The sequence below is a fragment of the Blastomyces dermatitidis genome, assembly GCF_000003525.1.
Source record: "Blastomyces dermatitidis ER-3 genomic scaffold supercont1.3, whole genome shotgun sequence".
Taxonomy (NCBI): domain Eukaryota; kingdom Fungi; phylum Ascomycota; class Eurotiomycetes; order Onygenales; family Ajellomycetaceae; genus Blastomyces; species Blastomyces dermatitidis.
The window spans coordinates 3,351,987-3,378,712 of NW_025544776.1; the positions used below are offsets into that span (position 1 = coordinate 3,351,987).

The window sequence follows — 26,726 nt, forward strand, 5'->3', positions numbered from 1 at the left end:
TGTAAAGTAACTGCAGTGATTTCTTCAGCAATATCAGATCTACTCACTGCAATAATTTCTGCAATGATTTCTGCAATAATTTCTTCAGTGATTTCTGATTCATCAATTGATAATCTATTCATTGATAAGGAAATTCAACCTGAGTGTTTATTATTTCTCATACTCACTAATAATTGATGAATTGACTATGATATCTCTGTGAGAATATCTATCTTTTTAGTGCAGAATACACTGAACTCTCTGAAATTCACAGTTAAATCTGATAATTCTCTGATATCTATGAGAAATATCACTACAGTAGAGAAAGCTTCAGTGAGAGATAGTCTTGAAGATTTACTCACTGATTCTGAGATTACTGCACTTCTAATCCTGAAAAACCTCACACATATCAAAGCTTTCATGAAATGAAAGTATTATTACAAGATCTGTGTTAAAGAGATTAACTATTTGAAACAGATAGAGATCTGACAACTGATTGAGAGAATATTATAAATAAGTATTCTTCATAGTTAATGAGTATTTGATAAAAAGTTCAATAATATAAGTAAGATTATTCACTATAAGACTCACTGAGTTATCTGTAGAAATCTTTAATAAAAGAGAGTTAATTACTCAAGAATCTTTGCACTCATTATCTCTGTATTTATCTCACAAGCTCTTATAATAATCTCAGTATTCTGAGAATGATATGTTCTGCAGATTGATATAATAATCACTTTTTTAAACACTCAACTATCTGCTGATGAACAGATATATATGAATCAACTCACAGAATTTCATGAAGATCATGATAATCTTATATATGAGTTAATGCAGAGACTCTATAATCTTAAGCAAGCAGCACTCTTATGATATAAGAAGCTGTGAAAGATGCTATAATACTCAGACTTCTGTATCAGTCTTTATAATACTGAACTATTTATTCATGATGAAAGATAGATCTATATAATCATCTATATGAATAATGTCTGTCTCTACAGTCTGAAAATTGAAGATCTGAACTGAGCTAAAGCTAAAATTGCTGCTAATTATGAGATCAAGAATATAGAGAATTTCAATCACTATCTGAGAATGAAAATTGATAGAGATTCAACTTCATTAATATTATTTCAACTTCTCTTTATAAGAAATCTTCTGAAGAAGTTCTTAATAAATGACTGTCACTCTATATTCACTTCTATGAAGAAGAATATTGATTTTATGAATGATGATAAGAAATTGATTGTATATATAGTAGAATTTACTCTATAATTCTATCAATTCAGTATCAGATCTCTGCAATATCTGGCATTCAATACATATTCTAATATGAGCTTCACCGCAGAATTTCTTGAATGATTCAGCTCTCAGCCTATATCAAAGAACTAGGCTGTATACAAGTATACACTCTGATATCTACAGAATTCAATCAATGAGAGTATAATCTATCACAGAGATGCTGAAATTGAACCTGTGGCATACGCAGATGCCGATTGAGCCGGTAGAGATTCAGAATCCTGTTCAATCACCAGTTATATCATCTACATAACAGGTGGCCCTGTTGCATGACAGAGCTGCCGGTAAACAGAGGTCTTCAAGTCATCAACAGAGGCTGAATATATTGCATTCTCTGAGACTGTATATGAGCTTGTCTATCTCTGTGAGCTTCTAGAAGACACTGAATTCATCTCATTTCACCTCAATAATCTGAATACTGATGATCATCTCATTCTCATCACAGTCAATGATCTGACTTATATGATTTATGCTGATAATAAGTCTGTCATAGAGCTATTCTCTTTCAAAGCAATTTCACACTGCTCAAAGTATATAGAGGTCTGTTTTCACATTCTTCAGAATCTCATTTATAAGAATGAGATATCTATCTGATATGTTTCATCTGCTGAGAATGCAGTGAATGAGCTTACTAAATCATTTAAAACATTGAAATATACACATTTAAAAGAGAATATAAAGAAGATAGAGAAATAGAGGAATAAAAAATGATGTATCTCATGACTGATTTTTCATTACTACACATTTTCCAGTCATTTTTTATATCTGTACTTGATTTGAAGGCGAATTTTGTATATAGCATTGTGTATAGTTACTCTGATGAGTGAGAGTGTTATGTCACATGATCTGGCTTACTAATCCTCTCATTATATAACTTTTCACAAGCTAGTAATCTTTCAATCACACAAGCTTTACACCTTTCACAGAAGAATATTAATTTTATAAATAATAATAAGAAACTGATTATATATATAGCAGAATTTATTCTACAATTCTATCAATCTAATATCAGATCTCTGTAATATCTAGTATTTAATATACATTCTGTGACAGGCTGCGCCTGATCAATTATATAGACTATTCTGTTACACTTCACAGATTTCTACTGCTCTGACTCTCAGTTGCTGATTCTCAGCTGAAAATCTACAGAATTTCTATTCTTCTACTCTGAAGCTTTATCATGTATAAAAACCTCTATTCTTTCACTCTGAAGTTCCACTGTATACACTACTATGTACATGTATAAATATTCACTTCAATCACTGATTCTCACACTTTCTCTTTCTTTTCTTCTCTAACATTTTTCACTTTGTTATATAAGATCTATATATTATATCAATTTAATCAGTGTAGGTCTCTTACACTTGAAAAACATTTATCATCTTCTTATTAGAAATGATTATTCATATATTATCTTCTCATTAGAAATAATTATTTATTAAGAGATATCTGAATGTGTAACAACATATAAGAAAGAGAAATAGTTAAGTGAATATTAAGTTCTTAGATAGAAGCTTGCTTATCAGTCACTCTGATCTCATAATAAAATTTTATAAGACAATGTTAGTGAAAGACCTGAGAGTTCTGACACTTAGATATATAAGATATTCATATAATTACACTTTCACAGATATTATATATTTAACAATTAATATAATCATGTCTAATAATAATATAAGATAACTTTCAAATGTGAGTATAGATATAATATCACAGTGACTCTGAGTGATGTTGAAATTACAACAGTAATAGATAGCTGATATACATGTAACTCAATAACTTCAATACAAGGAAATTCAACAATTAACTCAATAAGAAACTCATGCAATTTCAACATCTACTGAATTGAATATAAAAGCACTGAAAGAACACTTAGATACTTCTGTATATTTCAATACTTCTAATCTCACTCTCTACTTATCATGAAGAATGGAAATGCTCATAAAACTGAGTATAGATGAAGATATCATTAGTTCACTAATTAATCAAGATTAATATATTAATGAATAATTGAAGAATTACATGAAACAGAAGTTTTATTCATGAATGAAAGCATGTGAATCAGTGTTATAAATATCTGATAATAGTATCAAATATCTTGATATTCTGTTCTGAGACACTGTTATATAATAGAAAGTATTAGATTGATTACAGAGTATCTGACAGAGAAATACTTCTCTCACAATATTCATTTCTGACTTTGATATCAAGATTCTAGAAGTAGATGATCAATCTTGAGAGAATTGAATGAAGATTAGCATGCTTAAGAAGACATTAACTTTTGAACTCTTACAGACTCTTATAAGTGTAGATGAAGATCAGACTTATAAAGATTTCTGTATACAACTTCAGACATTAAATGACTGTCTTATCAAGCTCAAGAGTATGCAGAACAGTGATAGAAGACATTACACTTATACACCTGCACTGAGAAATGACAACAATGATGCAGATGTCATGAATTGAGTAGACTCAAATGTCTATATATAAGTAAGAATCTCTGCTGTTTAAACAGGCTTCTGAGTTCCTGAAATCACTTCTGAAGAAGTCATCAATCAACATCAACAAGAAGTGTGCATTAATTGTAACTAATCAGAACACATTACTTTCAACTGCTGATCAGCCTATGTATCTTCTTACTTAAGAGAAAGATCAGTATCTTCTCATTCAAAGAACAAATTAATGCCTGTCTGTGTCAATCATATTGCATTGAAGAAAGATTCAGAAGATAACTATGAAGATATTCTGATGAAACAGAGAAAAGATTAGCTTCTGTTCAAATTTATAAACAGAAGCTTGAAGAGATCAGATGATAACAATTTGAAGAGAAAATAATAATGAATGTGATTCTTGTATCTACTGTGATTAATAACATGTATAATATGAAAGTCATGATAGACAGTGATCTATGTTATTATATAATAATTAAATCTTCAGTCATAAGATGTTATAATCTTCAGTGTATTCTCTTATTAAAACCCTGACTTCTCACAGAATTTAATGATTTAAAAGACATTCACATTCATTACATGATGAAACTAAACATAGATATTGAAGAATATTAATATGAAGATGTCTATGCATATAAAGTTAATAATCTTGACTATGATTTTATACTAGAACTTGCCTGGCTATCTGAACAGAGCATCTTATTGAATACTTAAAACAGGAGTTTAATATTCTCTAACAATGATAGAATTCATGAAGATGATATTCATAAGACTATAGATCTTACACAGATCTCTGTCAACACTTATAAAATGCTCTGAAAAAGAAGTTATTAGTGAGACTGCTGACAAAGTCACTGATAGCAGAATTAGACTGACCGTGTGACCGTGTCTGAAACCAGGACCAGATTTTTTAATAGTTTCATTATCAATTTGACTGATCTCATTACACGGTTTTAACATTAGATAGTAGTCTCATACTGTCTCAGTGAGACTTACTGTCTACTCTTATCACATTTTTCAAATGAGATCATGATTTTCACTTCTCAATTTAAATTATTTTTATTGCTTTAAATGACTCTAAATCTCATTTAAGTATTACTAAAAAGCATTACTTTTTAAAAAACTAAAAATAGTCTAAAAGAAACCTGAAAATGTCTAAAAATAGTAACTTTATGTCAAGAATGAGACTAAATGAGATCAAATGAAATCACTTTCTCATTTTTTTCAAGTCATGGTTTCATTTTAAGATCTGATATATAGTCACTTTACATATTTTTTTAATGACTAGTCTCAGCGGGATTCACACCAAGAAATGTATGAGATCAGATCAAATGAGATCAAATGTGAAATTCATGATTCTGACAGCCAGTCTAAGCAGAATTATGTATCAATCTATTCTGTCAGTCTAACTGATATTAAGAAGGCTTTAGAGAAGTTATTCTGTACTACAATAATAGATTCTTACATAAAACTCTCTTAATAATATCATGAATATCTAGATATCTTCTAATAAGATAATATTATGAACATACTCTCTTTACAAGACTCAGAAGTGAATCATAGAATCAAGTTAGAAAAGAAGAATGATAAGATCTCTGAGTTATCATAAGGCTTTCTTTATAATATATCTTAAGATGAACTTCTTCTTCTTCAGAAGACACTTAATAATCTGTTAAATAAGAAATTTATACATTTTAGTAACTCTTTCACTGCAGCTTCTATTCTCTTTATAAAGAAATCAGATAAAGAACTTCAATTCGGTGTGAACTATCAAGATCTGAACAGATTGATAAAGAAAGATTATTATCTCTTATCTCTCATCAATAAAATCCTAGCATATATCAGGCAAGCTCAATGATTTATAAAGTTAGATATCATTATCACATTTCATAAGATTCATATTACTGAAGAAGATGAATAACTTATAGTATTCTGAACATATTATAATCTCTTCAAATAAGTAGTTACATTCTTTGAACTGACTAATACTCTCAGTATATTTCAGAAGTATATTAACTGAGCACTCTGAGATTTTCTTGATAAGTTTGTATCTGCATATCTAAATAACATTCTCATCTTCACTGATGAATTTATAAAAGAATATTAAGAATATGTGTAGAGAGTATTACAACAATTACAAGAGATAGAACTACTGATAGATATTAATAAGTATGATTTCAAAGTGTAAGAATAAGTGCTCGCAGGCGATTATTCGGGTGTTTGCAGCTTGGCGTGATATGTACTGTTAACTACTAGAAGTATTCACAGTAGGAAGATAAAATGTAGAGATTAAATGTATAATAGCATTCAAGCTGAGTTGTGAATAGTATTCATGAACTCCAGTCTATATAGTTGTATGTAGCCAAGGGCCGCTAGCTCTATTGATTACACAAGAGATAGAAATAGAGATAAAGAATCTGTGAGAAGTGAGATTTCTTACATATTTTTCTCTCTCTAAGACTTCATCTGTGAAGCCTTTCACTGAGTGACTTCATAGTCAGCTCAGCACTGCAGTGATACTCACTAAAAACTCTTCACATCTATAAAAAACCTCAGTGAGGAAAAATCCCTTGTTATTATAAAGAGAAAAGAGTCTGTCACTCAGTTTCTTATTTTATAAGATTCTTTATAATCTACAGATTCTTCTCTAACTATCACACAGATTCATCTCACATCTTTCATACAGAAGAGTTTCAGTTGACTCTTAATCATTTTTACAAGATTCTTTGTATAATTATCACACAGATTTATCTCACAGATGAATCACTCTCTGTGAGATTATTCTTATTAAAGAGAAACATTTACAAGTTGATCTTTCACTCATTCTTGTGAATCATTATTCTTTAACACTGTAGAATTGTGAGGAATTTTTCATTCTTTCATCAACTCTGTAGAATTATAGAATTAAGATATTCACAGTCTGCAATTACTCTTTATAGTTATATAGAAAGATTCAGATCTGCAATTCATAATCACTCTTATTTACTAGAGTAATCTGACTGTTCTGTAGAATTATCTACAGTGCAAGCAAACCTCTCTAGAGTAGTATAAATATCTCAGATCTGTCTGTGAAATCTTATCTTCTTTTCTCTTTTTCTATAACAGCTCTCATTCTCATAAACTGTAAGTATTCTCATTCATTCATGAAGTGTTTTCACTCAGATGACAGAGAGAGAGTGTTTCTGACAATGTCTATATATTAATTCAAGAACTTCTCAAGAATAAAAATTTTTCAATTTCAATATCTTCACAATAATGTCTGACTGCTGCTGAGCTTCTTATGAGCATCTCTGTGACTTCTCTGATCACTTTTTACTGACTGATGAAGCAGGGGCATCACTGCTCACAACTGCATCTTCATCTCTTTCAGCTCTGTCACTGTATCTGATCTTTGAGTCAATGGCCCTCTTCATTCCTCTTTCAGACCAGTCCCTGGCTTTAAGCAGTGCAGTTCTCTTCTTTGCTGTAAGTCTTCTCATAAGTAATTCCTTACAAACTCTAGCTGATAGTTCTTGTGAAGCTCTCAATGTTGTCAGTGTCTTCTGCAGTTCTGCAGGCCTATGATCACTCTCTCTCTGCTCACACAATCTCTGACCAGGTATATGTGAATATGTCTAGGTTTCTCATCAATGGTCCTCGCGCTGTGATGCATTTCTGCAATTCTATTGTCAATGAGAGATGAGTTCCCAGATACTCACAAAATCTGAGTAATTAAGATAATGTAAATATCATGAATTTGTGACAGAAGTTAATCTGAACAGATGAGCTCTCTCTTTATATCTCAATTATTTTCAGGCTGAATACTTCAGCACAACTGAGAGAGTAGATACAGCTTTATAAGAAGTATCTGATTATATATGCAGACAGTCAGCTCTCAAGACTCTGCTGCAACTATGTATACTCTGATATCTGACTCTTCTGAAGTCTGTGTATTTCTGACAGTCTTTGTACTAAATGCAATAATTATCTGTATCACAGACATAATACTCTCTACTTCTTTGAAGAGAGAAATTGATAGTTATGAAAGAGTTGAGTGTCACAGATATTGAGAATATGAATTTGAGTTTTCTTTATTTTTTCTTTGTTGATCTGCAAATTGTGTTCACAGCTCTGTTTATTTTCTTGTTTTTTAACTTTAATAAGAATATGATTTCTTCTTCTCTTATATACACTGCAGACTGTTCATCTCAGTAGAAACTCATTATCTTATAGACTAGAGTTTGTAAATGACAGTGTTAATATCTTTATCATAATCAGATTCTTAGTGAAGACTGTATCATTCTGACTTATCAGAATTTACAGTATGAAAGTCATGTCTTAGCTTCTGCAGATATCTTATCTGTCTGAATGATTCTCAAGTGAACTCATTCATCTTGTCAGAATATTCTTATTACTGAATCTTGAATCAGAGCTTGCAATCTCACTTCTCTGAGTTAATAATTTCTTTAATCTGATATTCTCTTTCACTCTCTAGTGCTTCACAGATAGAGTGATGAGTCACAGAATTCTCTTCTAAGAATTTCTTATATTCACAGAGCAAAGAGATATAAAAAACATTGTATATCTACAACTCAGATAACAGTTTCAATCTGTAGAACTGTAAGCTAACTTTCTTCATAATCTTGTAAGACTCTGTTCACAAGAGATTCAGCTTCTTACTAGATCTTCATATAATGATGTTTTCTAGACTCAGTCAGACTCTATCATCTTTCTTGAAACTCTTTGCAATGTGCTTGAAGTCATAGTATCTCTTCTAATACTCTTGAGTCTTTCTCAAGAATTCACAGACTTTCTCCTGAATCTTCTGAATTCTCTCAGCTCATTCACAGACATCATCACACTCTATAGTGTACTCTCACAGATTCATCAAGATTATTCACAGATAAGTCTCAGTGAGCATCTCAAAGAGAGTTTTATCTGTGCTGACATGCTTTAAGTTATTATACATGAACTCTGTGAGTGATAATTAATATACTCAGTCATTCTGATTATAATTAATAAAGCACTGCAGATACTGTTTCAATATACTCATTAGATATTCTATCTGATCATCTGTCTATTGATGAAAAGCTGTGCTTAGATCTCATAAGATCTTCAGTATAGTCATCAGATCAGATCAGAACTCTTCTGTGAAGATTGATTCTCTATCTGAGATAATGTTCACAGATAATTCATGCAATCAGATCACATTGTGAACAAAGATATAAGTCAAATTCTTTGACTTCAAGTCCTTGCAGGTGAGTATAAAGTATGTTATCTTGATAAAGTGATTCACTATCATCAGCACACTGTCAAAGTAGGTATTATATATGTTCTTACTTTCAGAGAGACTTACAAGAGTATTCATTTCTAGCTGTTCTCAAGGTTTCTGTGAAATGAATAGAGGAGTAAGTTCTTTATATGATCTGAATCATACTACTCATGAATTCTGATAAACAGTACAAGAATTCACTATCTTCTTCACAAGTTCTCACATCTTCAGTCAGAAGTATTTCCTTATAAGCAACTTATGAGTTCTAGTGTCTGCAAAATGATCTGCTAGAGAAGAGTCATGATATCTTTTAATAAGTTCTACATGTAGAAACTCATTTACAGGCACATAAATTCAGTTCTCTCTTTATAAGAGATTATTTAAGTCTCTTCAACTCTTTGTTTCTACAGGGTTGATCTCTGCTATGAGCAGTTTCTGAATATGCTGAGTATATTCATTCTTCAGTTGCAGTTCAGACAATCTGAATAGAAGATCTTGTAAAGACTTATACTCTGTTTTCTCTTGCATCAGGTCTTCTATAGTACTTCTCAAAGCCTGCAAATTCTTCAGATTATAGATACTCTCTTCAAGAATTCTCACAGAGATCTTCAGAGTGTTGACTTTCAGTATTATAGAGAGTAGTTATGCAGACTTCTTTCCTTTCTTTTTCTTCTTCTCTTATGAAGAATTGAGAGACTCTTCAGTCAATCTCTTCATAACACTCAGTCTGAGCATTTTATAAAGCTTTTCTGTCTTCTCTAGTCTCTCTGTATCTGTTACTCTGATCTTCTTAATATAGTCTGATCTGTGAGAGAGTCTGTCTGCTGAGTTCTTAGTTCTCTTAATATATTCTATCTTGAATCAGAACTTACTCAGTCTCTGAGCTCAGTGAATCTGTCACTGTGAGAGTTTCTTGATTGAAGCAAACTGTTATAAGCTGTTATGATCAGTTCTAACAGTAATCACTGTCATAAGACTCTCAAAGTAGTAATGTCAGTGACAGAAGAATTTCACTATTGTAAGAAGCTTCTGATCATGAATGTTATAGTTGATCTCTGTGAGTTGCATCTTTCATGAGAAAAAGATTACTGAAACTCAGTTCTCATTTAACTGTAGTTATGAGACTATTTCTGAAATTGTAAAGAAGAAGACATCTGTCTTTAATCTGATTAAGAGTAAGAAATCAAAGTGAAATAGCATCACTGCATCTGCAAATACCTGTTTCAATCTTGTAAAGATCTCATGAGCTTCTGAGATAAGAAAGTCCTCACAGTTCTCTCTTCTCAACAATCTTTTCATTCTCTGTTTACAGAATGACTTCTTCTTATTTTCACTCTTCAGTATGTCTGTAAGAGTCAAGGAGATTCTCACAAATACAAAGATAAATCATCTATAGAAATTCACAAAGCTCAGAAAGATCTGAATCTCATGAATACTAGTTGACTTCAGTCATGATAGAATAGTCTCAATCTGTGAAGATTTCATCTGAATATCATCTGCAGTGATTACATATTCTAGGAAATTAATTCAGCAGACACTGAAGTTGCACTTCATAAGCTTAATATACAGTTCTGTCTCATCTAAGATCTTCAACACACTTCACACATATTCAGTGTGTTCTTTCTTCTTTGTGAAGTACATCATCACATCATTCAGATATATTATCACAAAGATATTCAGATATGCACAAAGTGTTTTATTGATGAAAGACTGAAATGCCACAGAGACATTAGTCAGATCAAAAGACATCACTAAATATTTAAACAATCTCAGTGCAGTTCTAAAGACAGTCTTTTATTCATTCTCAGACTGTATTCACAGCTGTGCATATGTATTGATTACATTCAGTTGTATGAATATGACAGCTTCTGTGAGATGATTGATTACATTCTCAATCAGAGACAGAGAATAGCAGCTCTTTATTATCTTGAAGTTCAGATCACAGTAATCTACACACAATCTGAGATCTTTATTCTTCTTCTTCACAAACATCACAGAGACTTTCACAGAGGCCTGTGAAGATTGAATAAAGTCATTCTTCAGATTCTTCTTTATATAGATCTGCAAGATCTCTGTCTCATGATGAGAGAGTTTATAGATTAGTTCTTAGAAGAGTTTCTACTCTTCTATCAAATCTATTGTTAGATTCTTCTCACAGTGAGAGAGAAGCTCAGCTGCCTTTACTGAGCTGAACATCTCTGCAAGATCTTGATATTTCTCTGATATCTGAAGCTCAGTTTCTATGACTGCAAGATTCTCAGACACTTATAAAGCTATTATATAGATGAGCTTGTCTTCTCTAATCAACTCTGCAGCATCAACTGATTCTATCTCTGTAAGTAAGTCTATCAACACTGATCAGAAGTATAAACCTGACTTGCAGACAGCTATATATGAATTATATCTTTGAAGTTATACAAGTTCTAAGTACATGTCATCTGCAATGTTCACAATAATCATAGTTTTTACAAATCTCTTTCAGATTTCAGAGAGATCTTGTAATTCAAAGATAGTTCTTATAAGTCTCTCAGTTCTCAGGTCTGAGTTCTCACATTCTGCTTATTACAAGAGCAGGTTCTCAGTCTTCATCTTTCAGCTCATTCACTTTACAAGCTTTAGAGACATCATAGTGACCTGAGATTCTGAGTTCATCAATACTTTTCATACTTGCAGAGCAGCAGCACTGCAGCACAGTCTCTTTTCATAAACAAGCATTTTCATCAGAGAAGCAACAGATTCAGATGTCAGCTTCAAGATTCTTAAGAAGACTGTTACTGACTCTGTCTGTGACTTCTCAAATTTCTATTTTGATTTATCTGAACAGTTTGTGTGAAGATGTTCTGATTTAGAACAGATAAAGCAGAGTCTCTTTTTCTTAATCTCTCTGTTATACACTCTGTTCACAGAAGCTTGTGAAGCTCTCTCTTTCTACTCAGCAGTCAGATACAAATCTCTCTGTATCTTATCATCTTTTTCTGACAAATCTGTTCTCTATTGTTCTAGTTCTCACAGAGTTAGTCAGTGATTCACTCTTCACAGGTCTGTGACTCTCACAGTAATCTGTAAGTGATGAATAAGAGTCATCAGTTTCTTCAGAGTCAAGAGCTTAGAGTCTTACTCAATGAGCTTGTTCTGCATATCTTTATCCAGCTTCTTTATAAACATCATTATTCAGGTCTTATTTCAGAGCTCTATTTTCACAGATTTCAATTCATATCATAATTTCATGAAGCACTGTAAGTAGTCTTCATCAGATTTCTCACCTCTTTTTCTAATATTGATAATCACAGCTCAGGTGTTCTCTGTTCAGCTCACAGAGTCTCTCAACTTGTTCTCTAGATAGGTCTTAAGAACAGATCAGCAGAATCTCTCATGATAATTCTCTAGATAATTCAGTCAGTTCTTGACTTCAGTGTAATAGAGGTCTGTCATCACATAGATGATAGCTTCTTCATCTTTCATGTCACACAGCTGAGCTTGCAAGTCAATTTCAAATACAAACTTGTAAAAGCTTTTATAGATTGTGATTCAATAAGTGGCCTTAAGTGGTTGTGACTTAAGAAAGTTTCTTTTCAGTTCACAGATGTCTCTGAAGATCATGTCTAGAGACTCAGTTCAAGAGTGTTTACAGACAGTAAGCATTTCTTGTAGAAAAGTAGCTTGATTCTGCAGAAGATGCTCAAGAATGTTCTTCACTGAGATTGATTTATTTATGAGTTTGAAGAGTTTCTCTGTCACAGATGCAGAGAATGATATCTTATAAGTGATTGATAAGTTCTCTGAAACTTCTTTTACAGAGATTATTCATAGTTCAGATAACTGCTTCTGAGTGCCTGCAGTAGAGTTCACAGAGATTGAAGCATATGAGTTTCTAGTTCTTTCAGTCATAACAGACAGTTGCTGACTGACTGAGCTTGAAATATAAGAATAAGTGCTCACAGGTGATTATTCAGGTGTTTGCAGCTTGGCATGATATGTACTGTTAACTACTAGAAGTATTCACAGTAGAAAGATAAAATGTAGAGATCAAATGTATAATAGCATTCAAGCTGAGTTATAAATAGTATTCATGAACTTCAGTCTATATAGTTGTGTGTAGTCAAGAGCCGCTAGCTCTATTGATTACATAAGAGATAGAAATAGAGGTAAAGAATCTGTGAGAAGCAGAATTTCTTATATACTTTTCTCTCTCTAAGGCTTTATCTGTGAAGTCTTTTCACTGAGTGACTTCATAGAATCAGCTCAGCACTGCAGTGATACTCACTAAAAACTCTTTATATCTATAAAAAATCTCAGTGAGGAAAAATCTCTTATCACTATAAAGAGAAAAGAGTCTGTCACTCAGTTTCTTATTTCATGAGATTCTTTGTAATCTACAGATTCTTCTCTGTCTATCATACAGATTCATCTTACATCTTTTATATATAAGAGTTTCAGTTGACTCTTAATCATTTTCATGAGATTCTTGTGTGATCATTACACAGATTTATCTTACAGATAAATTACTCTCTGTGAGATTACTCTTATTAAAGAGAAGTATTTATGAGTTGATCTTTCACTCATTCTCATGAATCATTGTTCTTTGATACTGTAGAATTATAAGAAATTTTTCATTCTTTCATCAACTCTGTAGAATTGTAGAATCAAGATATTTATAATCTATAATTACTCTTTATAGTCATATAGAAAGATTCAGGCCTGTAATTCATAATCACTCTTATTTACTAGAGTGATCTGACTATTTCATAGAATCACTCACAGTGTAAGCAAATCTCTCTAAAGTAGTATAAATATCTTAGATCTGTCTGTGAAATCTCATCTTCTTTTTTCTTTTTCTGTAATAGCTCTTATTCTTACAAACTGTGAGTATCTTTATTTATTCATGAAGTGTTTTTATTCAGATGATAGAGAGAGAGTGTTTCTGATAATATCTGTATATTAATTCAAGAACATCTCAAGAATAAAAAAATTTTTCAATTTCAATATCTTTATAAACAATGTCTAACTGCTGTTAAGCTTCTTATGAATGTCTCTGCAACTTCTCTGATTACTTTTTATCAGCTGATAAAGCAGAGACACTGCTGCTTATAACTGTGTCTTCACTCTTCTCAGCTCTGTCACTGCATCTGATCTTCAGGCCAGTGATCAATTCTCTGTCTCTTTCAGATCAGTCTCTGACTTCAAGTAGCACAGTCTCCTTCTTTGCTGTAAGTCTTCTTATAAGTAATTTCTTACAGATTCTAGCTAACAGTTCTTATAAAGCTTCTGATGTTGTCAGTGTCTTCTACAGTCTCACAGATCTACAATCACTCTCTCTCTGCTTATACAATCTTCAATCAGGTATATGTGAATATGTCTAGATTTCTCATCAATGATTCTCACACTGTGATGCATTTCTGCAATCTCATTGTCAATGAGAGATGAGTCTCTGAGTACTTATAAAATTTGAGTAATTAAGGCAATGTGAATATCATGAATTCATGACAGAAGTTAATCTGAATAGATAAGCTCTCTCTTCACATCTCAATTGTTTCTGAGCTGAATACTTCAGCATAACTGAGAGAGTGAACACAGCTTTATAAGAGATATCTGATTATATATGCAGATAATCAGCTCTCAAGATTCTGCTGCAACTGTGTACATTCTGATGTTCAGCTTCTCTGAAGTCTGTGCATTTCTGACAGTCTTCACATCAAATGCAACAATTATCTGTATTATAGACATGATACTCTCTGCTTCTTTGAAGAAAGAAAATTGATAGTTGTGAGAGAATTGAGTGTCACAGATATTGAGAATATAAGTATAAGTTTTCTTTATTTTTTCTTTGTTAATCTCTAAATTGTGTTCACAGCCCTGTTTATTTTCTGTTTTTTAATTTTAATAAGAATATGATTTCTTCTTTTCTTGTATACACTGCAGACTGTTCATCTCAGTAGAAACTCATCATCTTATAGACTAGAATTTGCAAATGACAGTGTTAATATCTTTATTATAATCAGGTTCTTAGTGAAGACTGTGTCATTCTGACTTGTCAGAATTCATAGTATGAAAGTCATATCTCAGCTTCTACAGATATCTTATCTGCTCAGATGATTCTCAAGTGAACTTATTCATTTTATTAGAATATTCTTATCATTGAATCTTGAATCAGAGCTTACAATCTCACTTCTCTGAGTTAATAATCTCTTTAATCTGATATTCTCTTTTACTCTCTAGTGCTTTATAAACAGAGTGATGAGTTACAGAGTTCTCTTCTAAGAATTCCTTATATTCATGAAGTAAAGAGATATGAAAGATATTATATATCTATAACTCAGATAACAGTTTCAATCTATAGAACTGTAAGCTAACTTTCTTTATAATCTTATAAAGCTCTATCTATAAGAGATTCAGCTTCTTACTAGATCTCTATATAATGATGTTTTCTAGACTCAGTCAGACTCTATTATCTTTCTTAAAACTCTTTGTAATATGCTTGAAGTCATAGTATCTCTTCTGATACTCTTAAGTCTTTCTCAAGAATTCACAGACTTTCTCTCAGATCTTCTGAATTCTCTCAGTCTGTTCACAGATATTATCACACTCTATAGTGTACTCTCATGAGTTTATCAAGATCATCTGTAAATAAGTCTCAGTGAGTATCTCAAAGAGGGTTTTATCTATACTGACATGTTTTAAGTTGTTATATATAAACTCTGTAAGTGATAATCAATGCACTCAGTCATTCTGATTGTAATTGACAAAGCACTGCAGATACTGTTTTAATATACTTATCAGATATTCTATCTGATTATCTGTCTGTTAATGAAAAGTCATTCTTAGATCTTGTGAGATCTTCAGTATAGTTATCAGATCAGATCAGAACTCTTCTATGAAGATTAATTCTCTATCTGAGACAATGTTCACAGACAACTCATGCAACTGAACTACATTATAAGTGAAGATATGAGTTAAATTCTTTGACTTCAAGTTCTTGTGAGTGAGTATAAAGTATGTTATCTTAATGAAGTGATTCACTATCATCAGCACACTGTCAAAGCAGGTATTATATATATTCTTGCTTTCAGAGAGGCTCACAAGAGCATTCATTTCTAGCTGTTCTCAAGGTTTCTGTAAGATGAGTAAAGAAGTAAGTTCTTTATATAGCCTGAACTGCACTACTCACAAATTCTGATAAATAGTATAAGAATTCACTATCTTCTTCACAAGTTCTTATATCTTCAGTCAGAAGTATTTTCTTATAAGTAACTCATGAGTTCTAGTATCTGTAAAATAATCTGCTAGAGAAGAGTCATGATACCTTTTAATAAGTTCTATGTATAGAAACTTATTCACAGGCACATAAATTCAGTCCTCTCTTCATAAGAGATTATTTAAGTTTCTTCAATTCTTTATTTCTGCAGAGTTAATTCCTGCTGTGAGCAGTTTCTGAATATACTGAATATATTCATTCTTCAGTTACAGTTCAGACAATCTGAATAGAAGATCTTATAGAGACTTATACTCTGTTTTTTCTTATATCAGATCTTCTGCAGTGTTTCTCAAAGCCTGCAAACTCTTCAGATTATAGATACTCTCTTCAAGAATTCTCATAAAGATTCTCAGAGTATTGACTCTCAGTGTTATAGAGAGTAGTTGTACAGACTTCTTTTCTCTTTTCTCTCTCTTCTCTTACAGAGAATTGAGAGACTCTTCAGTTAATCTCTTTATAACACTCAGTCTGAGCATTCTGTGAAGCTTTTCTATCTTCTCTAGTCTCTCTGTATCTGTCACTCTGATCTTCTTAATATAGTCTGATCTGTGAGAGAGTCTGTCTGCTGAGTTCTTAGTTTTCTTGATATATTCTATCTTGAATCAGAACTCACTCAGTTTCTGAACTCAGTAAATCTGCTGCTGTGAGAGTTTCTTGATTAAAGTAAACTGTTACAAGCTGTCATGATCAGTTCTAACAGTAATCACTGTCATAAGACTCTCAAAGTAGTGATATCAGTGATAGAAGAATTTCACTATTGTAAGAAGCTTCTGATCATGAATGTCATAGTTGATCTCTGCAGGTTGCATCTTCTGTAAGAAAAAGATCACTAAAACTCAGTTCTCATTTAACTGTAGTTATAAGACTATTTCTGAAATTACAAAGAAGAAGATATCTGTCTTCAATCTGATTAAGAGTAAGAGATTAAAGTGAAACAGTATCACTGCATCTGTGAATATCTATTTCAATCTTACAAAGACTCTATAAGCTTCTGAAGTAAGAAAGTTCTTGCAGTTCTCTCTTCTCAATAATCTTTTTATTCTTTATTCATAGAATAACTTCTTCTTATTTTCACTCTTCAGCATGTCTGTAAGAGCTAAGAAGATTCTTATAAATGCAAAGATAAATCATCTATAGAAATTCACAAAGCTCAGAAAGATCTGAATCTCATGAATACTAGTTAACTTCAGTCATAATAGAATAGTCTCAATCTATGAAGATTTCATCTGAATATCATCTGCAGTAATTATATATTCTAGAAAATTAATTCAATAAATACTGAAGTTGCACTTTGTAAGCTTAATATACAGTTCTGTCTTATCTAAGATCTTCAACACACTTCACATATACTCAGTGTGTCCTTTCTCCTTCATAGAGTACACTATTACATCATTCAGATATATTATTATGAAGACATTCAGATATACACAAAGTATTTTATTAATAAAAGACTGAAATATTATGAGAGTATTAATCAGATCAAAAGACACTACTAGATATTCAAACAATCTCAGTGCAGTTCTGAAGACAGTCTTTTATTCATTCTCAGATTATATTCACAGCTGTATATATATATTAATCACATTCAGTTATATGAATATGACAGCTTTTATAAGATAGTTAATTACATTCTTAATCAGAGACAGAGAATAGCAGCTCTTTATTATCTTAAAGTTCAGATTGCAGTAGTCTATATATAATCTGAGATCTTCATTCTTCTTCTTTATGAATATCACAGAGACTTTTATAAAGATCTGTGAAAATCAGATGAAGTCATTCTTCAGATTCTTCTTTATATAGATTTATAAGATCTCTGTTTTATAATAAGAGAGCTTATAGATTGATTCTCAGAAGGGTTTCTACTCTTCTATTAAATCTATTATCAGATTCTTCTTATAGTAAGAAGAAAGCTCAGCTATCTTTACTGAGCTGAACATCTCTGTGAGATCTCAGTATTTCTCTGATATCTGAAGCTTGATTTTCATAATCACAAGATTCTCAGACACTTGCAAAGTCATTATATAGATGAGCTTGTCTTCTCTAATTAACTCTGTAGTATTAACTGATTCTATCTCTGTAAGTAAGTCTGTCAACACTGATCAGAAGTATAAACCTGACTCATGAACAGCTATGTATGAATTATGTCTTTAAAGTTATGTAAGTCTCAAGTACATGTCATCTATAATATCTGTGATAATCACAGTTTTTATAAATCTTCTTCAGATTTCAGAGAGATCTTGTAATTTAAAGATGACTCTTATAAGTTTCTCAGTTCTCAGATCTGAGTTCTCACACTCTACTTATTATAAGAGTAGATTCTCAGTCTTCATCTTTCAGCTTATTCACTCTATGAGCTTCAGAGACATCACAGTGATCTGAGATTCTGAGTTCATCAATACTTCTCATGCTTATGAGATAGTAGTATTACAGCACAGTCTCTCTCTATAAGTAAGCATTTTCATCAGAAGAGTAACAGATTCAGATATCAGCTTCAAGACTCTTAAGAAGGCTGTTACTGACTCTGTCTGTGACTTTTCAAATTTCTATTTTAATTTATCTAAACAGTTTGTATGAAGATATTCTGATTTAAAATAGATGAAGTAGAGTCTCTTTTCCTTGATCTCTCTGTTATACACTCTGTTCATAGAAGCTTATAAAGCTCTTTCTCTCTACTCAGTAGTCAGATACAAATCTCTCTATATCTTATTATCTTTTTCTGATAAATCTGTTCTCTGTTATTCTAGTTCTTACAGAGTCAGTCAGTGATTCACTCTCTGCAGATCTGTGACTCTCACAGTAATCTGTAAACAGTGAATGAGAGTCATCAGTTTCTTCAGAGTCAAGAACTTAGAGTCTTACTTAATAAGCTTATTCTGCATGTCTTTATTCAGTCTCTATATAAATATTATTATTCAGATCTTGTTTCAGAGCTCTGTTTTCACAGATCTTAATTCATATCATAATTCTATGAAGCACTGTAAGTAGTCTTCATCAGATTTCTCATCTCTTTTTCTAATATTAATAATTATGATTCAGATGTTCTCTGTACAGCTCACAGAGTCTCTCAACTTATTCTCTAGATAGGTCTTAAGAATAGATCAGTAGAATCTCTCATAATTATTCTTTAAATAATTCAGTCAGTTCTTGACTTCAGTGTAATAAAGATCTGTCATTACATAGATGACAGCTTCTTTATCTTTTATATCACACAGTCAGACTTGTAAGTCAATTTTAAATACAAACTTATAAAAGCTTTTATAGATTGTGATTTGATAAGTAATCTTAAGTGATTACAGCTTAAGAAAGTTTCTTTTCAGTTTATAAGTATCTCTGAAGATCATGTCTAGAGACTCAGTTCAAGAATGTTTGCAGATAGTAAGTATTTCTTATAGAAAAATAGCTTGATTCTGTGAGAGATGCTTAAGAATGTTCTTCACTGAGATTAATTCATTCATGAATTCAGAGAATTTCTCTGTCACAGATGCAGAGAATGATGTTCTATGAGTGATTGATAAGTTCTCTAAGACTTCTTTCATGAAGATTATTCATAGTTCAGATGACTGTTTCTGAGTGTCTGTAGTAGAGTTCACAGAGATTGAAGCATATAAGTTTCTAGTTCTTTCAGTCATAACAGGTGATTGCTGACTGACTGAGCTTGAAATGTAAGAATAAATGCTCACAGATGATTATTTGAGTGTTTGCAGCTTGATATGATATGTACTGTTAACTACTAGAAGTATTTATAATAGAAAGATAAAATATAGAGATCAAATGTATAATAGCATTTAAGCTGAGTTATGAATAGTATTCACGAACTCCAGTCTATATAGTTGTGTGTAGTCAAGGGCCGCTAGCTCTATTAATTAGGCGAGAGATAGGAATAGAGATAAAGAATTCATGAGAAGCAGAATTTCTTACAATTTCATAAGATTTGTATTACTGAAGAAGATAAATAACTTACAGTATTCTGAACATGTTATGACCTCTTTAAATGAATAGTAATACTCTTTGAACTGACTAATGCTTTCAGTATATTTCAGAAGTATATCAACTGAGCACTCTGAGATTTTCTTGATAAGTTTGTATCTTCTTATCTAGATAATATTCTCATCTTCACTGATAAATTTAGAAAAGAATATCAAGAGCATGTGCAAAGAGTATTACAATGATTACAAGAAGCAGAACTATCAATTGATATTAATAAGTGTGATTTTGAAGTTAAAAGTACTAAATACTTAGATTTCATCATAGAAGCTGATAAGAGAATTTAAATAAATTCTGAGAAGATCTCTATCATTCTCAAATAAGAAGCTTCATATACTGTGAAAGATGTATAAAGCTTCATTAAATTCACTAACTTCTATCAGTGTGTGATTCAAAGGTTGCTTAAGCCAGCGTATGATTACAGGCGTACGCCGGCTTCTTATATATTGAATCTCGTACGCTAAATTAATTAGTGGCCGCTAGGGCCCCCTTTACATTCATACATGTACGCTAGTAGTTCGGAAGCATACACGTACGCTAGTAGTTCGGAAGCGGCCGCATTATTATCCGACAGTCGTACATTCTTCTGAATCACATCCTCTCCCACCAGATTCAGTCACACTCACATGACCATGTTATACACCCTAGCTTCATGCAGATTAGCTCACCAGTAGTGTTTCACAATTGTGTGACCTATCTCTGATTCAGCTAGCATTCTGTGTACACTCTCACAAAGAAACTTCCACTATATTACATCACTCATTCACTAACTTTTCTCATTCTTCAATCATCTTCTTCATCATCATCATCATCAAATGTCACTATCTTATTCAAGATTTCTACTTCTTCTTCTGTTCAACTCTTTTCATCTGTTTATCTATCACATTATACACATTTCTGACAATGGCCTCTCATTCTCATAACAAGCATCATCATAGTGCTCATACCAGGCAGTTTGTTAGCAGTAAGTGTAACACATTGTGAAACATGATCAGAACTTGTTTATCTTCTAACAATTATCAGAATATACTATCATGAATGACACACCTTCTTCATCTTCTTATACACTCTCAACTGTTTCTTCTTCTCAGCAGGTTTCTGATCATGTTTTCTGACATGATTTTATGTGAACACAGATGCTGATATGTTTGTTTTTATTCATGTAGAATTGTCATGTATTGACAGATTCATATTCACTGATGATAGTAAACCCAGTGTTGAATCATTGATCAAGAACTTGAAGAACATGATAATAGAGAAATTGTCTGTGTCATGTGTGACTGAGTCTTCAGTGTTCTTCCCTGCTTCTTCTACTGCTTCTTCCTCTGCTACTTTCTCTCAATCTTCTACACTTACCTCTGTGTCTGATTCTCCTGCTCTCACTACCTCTGTTCCCGTGACCCCTACTCTCACTACTCCTGGTTTTGCTATCTCTGCCTTCCTTACTAGCTCTCCTCATTTCAAGGAGATGTTGTATAGGCTTGATGAATCACATTTCTCAGTATGTATACTTTCACCCTTCTTACTGACCCCTAGAATGATTTATTGTATGAAGACAGTGTATAACATGACTATCTGAAGTTCAGTCACAGACACTGATTATTACATTCATTTTAAATATTCATAGTGAGACAATCATCTATTCATCTCAGAGAATCACTCTCTCTCTCAACAGTATTAAGATTATAAGTCTTTTTCTTTTTTCATCTTTTTCTTTCTGATGCTGATTTTCCTGTTCTTTGAAAAAATCATTATGAGTTTTGCTGTGTATGAAGTCATGATATTTACAGACATCAAGAAACTTTTTACAACTGTAAAGTTCAACATTACAGAAACATTCACTCTGACAAATTCCTTCAGAATAATAGATTCATATCAGTCTATTCTCTGATATCTGTTGTCTGACTTCATGATGCAGGCAAAAGATATTCATGTTTTCAGAAACAGAAACACAGATGTCATACTCTTTTACATTCACAGATGTGAGACTCATATGCCTTGTCTGAGATGTCATTGTGAGAATGAGCTGTTCACACACTGCATTCTGCTTCCTGCATTTCTCTGTGTCTCTCTCTCTCTTTCTGAGAAGCCTTATGCATGTTGTAATTATGCATACAACTCTAAGATCAGTGAGTGTTTGTTCAGTAACTGTTCTCATCTCTGATTTTGCAATTTTCATACACTAACAATAATTCTTAGTTACTTCAGCATCAGAGGTCATTCTGATTGAAGATAATAACACTGCTGAGACTACTCTCTTCTACTCTCAAGCTTCTCTCATCACTTTCTCTCTCTTCTCTGTGAGAAAGATTGTGTACACACTGAGTTATAAGTATTCAGCCCTGAGTGGCTTCTGTTATTCATCTGATTCTGTGTCTTCTCCTTCTTCTGTTTCTTTCACCTCTGTCTCTTCTGTCCTGGCTCCTGGTTCTGTGAGTCTTGCACTCTTCTTCAATTTCTCTACATGTACACGTGCGCATTCCTATATTGGCATTCCAGCCAATCTTGTGATTAATGACATTAATGTCATACACAGAGCAGTAGAGGAATCAGAGACATGCACAGCATTGTTGTAAGAGCAGCTTACAACTCTTGAATTCCTTGCAGATCTCAAGTTTTGAGATTTCCTTTATTTTTAATGTTTTTCAGATGACATAATATTGGAAATAGATTAAACATGTGATGTATGAAAATGAATGAGATGTGTATGATAACATTTGTCTTTTACAGCTGACTCTTACAGTTAATGATCAATTCATTATCTCTTTTCTTACACTTTTTCTTTATCTGCTAGTTACTACTCTTACATGACCTCTATATGATACAGTGTTCAGTGACTAGGTTTGACAGCTTTTATCTTTGTGATTCTGCCTCACATATTATACTGTCTCTCTTCACCTGCTCAGATCACTACAGTAAACAGCTTATCAAAACTAATCTCATCTGATCTCTGAGCATTCTCAGAGATTGAGATGACTTGGTCTCACATGTCTGTGAATGTTTCAGATAGTTCATTCTCTGTGATCTCTGTGATTGAACTGGTGTAAACAGTTGAATTCAACTCTGAATTCCTTTTTCTTCCGCAATCTGACTCATATGTAAGTCTGTCACTTTGAGACTGCTCTTTACTGTGTTGCACCTGCTGTCTGCAGTATGTTATCATATAATCAGCTACAGTCTTATCACTTATTGAAGTGTGATGTTCACCTGATTTCTTCATTACTTCTCATTCTTTCCTTATAATTATGAAAAGATCAGAATAAGTGAGATCATCTGATTTATAAGCATCTATGATTTCTCTTACTTCATGAGACTTTTCAATTGTAAGCTTCTTCTTTTTCAATACTGATAATAGTGCTGTAGATAATCATAATTCACTCAGGTCTTACATCTTTACTTTTATAAGTCATGAATTATTGATTAAGTTGTATAAGATCTGTCTCTCTGATTCTTTCAATGTGTACATTCTCAGAGAATGTGATTTAAGTATCTTATATAGCTCAAATTATCTAGGTTGAAACTTCTCAGAATTCTTATTGTGTATGAGAACTCACATTCTCATCTTGAGACTCAATTTCTTAATAAGTGAGTCTTGTATTCTTTTCAATTGAATTGCTCAGTTCAGGAGTAACTTGTTAGCTTTTGCATGTGCATGGCTGATCTCTTCCAATCTTGGTTCTGTGTCCGCGACTGCTGTGTCTGCAACTGCTGTTTCTACTGTGTCCGCAACTGCTGTTCTCTCTCTCATCTTTTTCAAAGCATTCTCCAGAATGCGCGGATGTAATTCATACAACAGGTAGAATGATGAACACTTGAAGACTGCATGCTGTCGAATCCGTGTGGCCAATAGCACCTGTCTGAGATATTCATCTCATAGTCTTGTAGGCTTACTCACTAGATATTTCATCAGCATATTACTCAAGATTTCATTCAAGTATTTTATCTTCCTGTTCATCTGCAGATGATATAGCATTGTTCTATAATATCTTGTCTGTAACTGGTCCATGAAATGCCTCACTACTTCTCCTACAAGGTTCACACTGTTATCAGTTAGAATCTCACGCGGCATTTCATAGTTAACATAGATCTCATTATGTAGAAACTTCATCATCATCTTCTCTATCATCTCTGAAACTGCTCTCATGACTGGCCAGTCAGTAGCATAATCAATAGCAGTGATTATTCATCAATTTTCATTTGACATTTGCAGCAATATGTCTATGAGATTCACTTCTTATTGTTTGAATAATTGTATTATACACTTCATCTGATATTGTGCTTTCTCATATTCTAACCCTTTCTTAGATTCTTTTGTAACCTGATAATTCAGGCACTTGTGAGTATACATCTGAATGTTCTCAGTCATGCTTGACCAGTATACTCTTGATTTGAGTATGCTCATGAGTTCAGGGCTTTCTAAGTGACTGAATTTCTTGTGTATATAAGTCATCAAGTCATATCAAAATGAAGATTCTAGATAGAGAGCTTCTGTGTATTCTAGATCATGATAAAGCACAATGTCATTTTTCAATTTTCTCAGCTTGAAGTTCAGAAGTATCTCTTCTACTACTTTCACAAGACACTTATTATCTGATATCTTACCATTCTCTAAGTAAGAGATTATGATGTTCACTTATTCTGATTCCTTACATCTTCTCAGCATGTTTAACATGAATGTTTCTTGTGTCTGGTTCACAGAACTCTCACTCATGAAATCAGGTCTGTAACTGATTGCATCTGACATCACTACATTCAATTCCTTTCAGTATTTGATATAAAGATTATACACTTGAAACTCTGAGATTCAACATACTAAGTATTTGAAAGATTTTATCATTAATTGTAGATAGACAAGGCTTTCATGATCTGTGATCACTGTTGTTATATACTTATTGTCAATATATCTATCTTATAATACTAGTATGTGCTTGATTGCTAGCAATTCCTTTTCATGCACTGAGTAATTGAGCTCAGCATCTGATAGTTTTCTATCATTATACATCATTAAATGCAGCTTGCTATTCTTGCTTATCTGTAGAAGAGTGTCTCTGATAGCTCATTCAGATGTATTTATCTCAATGTAGAAAGGTTTATCACAATCTGATTGAATAAGCACTGAGAATATTATTACACATTTTCTCAGTGTGAGAAAAGTCTCTTCACACACAGTATTTCAGATGATTGAATGAAACTTCTTCTTTCACAGATTTGCATTCATTTCTCTTAAGAGATCTGAGAGTGATGCAGATATTCATGCAAAATTCTTGATAAACCTGTAGTAGTATGAGATCAACTCAAGAAACTGTTATACATGATATACATTTCTCAGTCACAGTCAATTTGCTATGACATTCAATTTCTTCAGAATGAGGTGTATACAGTCATCACTCACTACATATCTCATAAACTTCAACTCTTTCATTTCAAACACACACTTAATTAATTTGATGTAGAGCTTATACTCTGTCAGAGTTGTAAGCACTTCATTGAGATACTTCAGATATTCATCATATGAGTTTGAAAAGACTAGAATATTATTGAGATATACAAGGTATGAGGTTTCATTCTGTTTATAAAGAATTGTATTCATCATTGTTTGAAAGATGATGAGTGCATTTATCAGACTGAATGACATTGCTAGAAATTCAAACTTCTCTCATTGTATATTAAACACAGTTCACAGAACTGACAGTTTATCTACACAGATCTGTCAGTATTCTGAGAGAAGATTAATCTTTAATAGATATCAGGCATTTTCAACTGTATTCAACTGTTGTTGAATTCATGACAGTGAATATTCATTCTTGATCATAAGCTTATTAAGTGCTTAATAATCAATACACATCTGTCACTCTTCACTCATCTTTTTCACAAATAGGACTGAAAAGCCTCACACACTTGATGAGAGTCATATGAGATCATATTCTAGAAGGTCTGTGATCTGACACTTCTGTTCTTCAAGATGTGTTTGTGACAGAGAGTACACATTCTGGTTGACTGGTTTTGCATCTCTCATGTCAATCTCATGTACAAATCCTCATTTCAGCAGCAATTCTGATGAAAGATCTGTTCAGAAGATTTTTTCATACTTCTTCAGAAGCTTCTTCATATACTTGTTCTCTCATATATTCTTTATCTTGATTTCCTTCACTTCTGAGTTCTGTATGACATACAGAATGCTTTCAGATGAGGTCTTGCAAATCATTCTCTTTACTTGTTAATGTATAAGCAGATTTAATTCTTCTATATCAGAGGTATGAAATGTCCTTCTCATATCAGTTGATAGAATTGTATGAATCATTTTCTTTCTATCAGTTAACTGTATATAGCATGTACATCATTGAATCTGCAGATTGAATCTTTGAAATCAATTAAGTTCAAGAATAAGATTATATTTCATGTTCTACAGCTCTCATGCTCAAATATAGCAAGATCATTCTTCAAAGTGCAAGAGAACTCTTACTTTTACAGGTGATATCAGATATCAGTTATCAGATAATCTTATGCATTGAGA

At 32.3% G+C, this 26,726-nt stretch overlaps 1 protein-coding gene across 1 annotated transcript; it reads left to right on the forward strand.

Moving 5' to 3' along the window:
* Window positions 1–20,883: 20,883 nt before the first annotated feature.
* On the forward strand, window positions 20,884–21,176 carry BDCG_16673 (uncharacterized protein; the record flags this gene model as incomplete). Its single annotated transcript, XM_045425875.1, has 1 exon — window positions 20,884–21,176. A coding segment is annotated over one exon (292 nt), but the record flags the coding sequence as incomplete, so codon positions are not given.
* Between the last annotated feature and the right edge of the window lie 5,550 nt (window positions 21,177–26,726).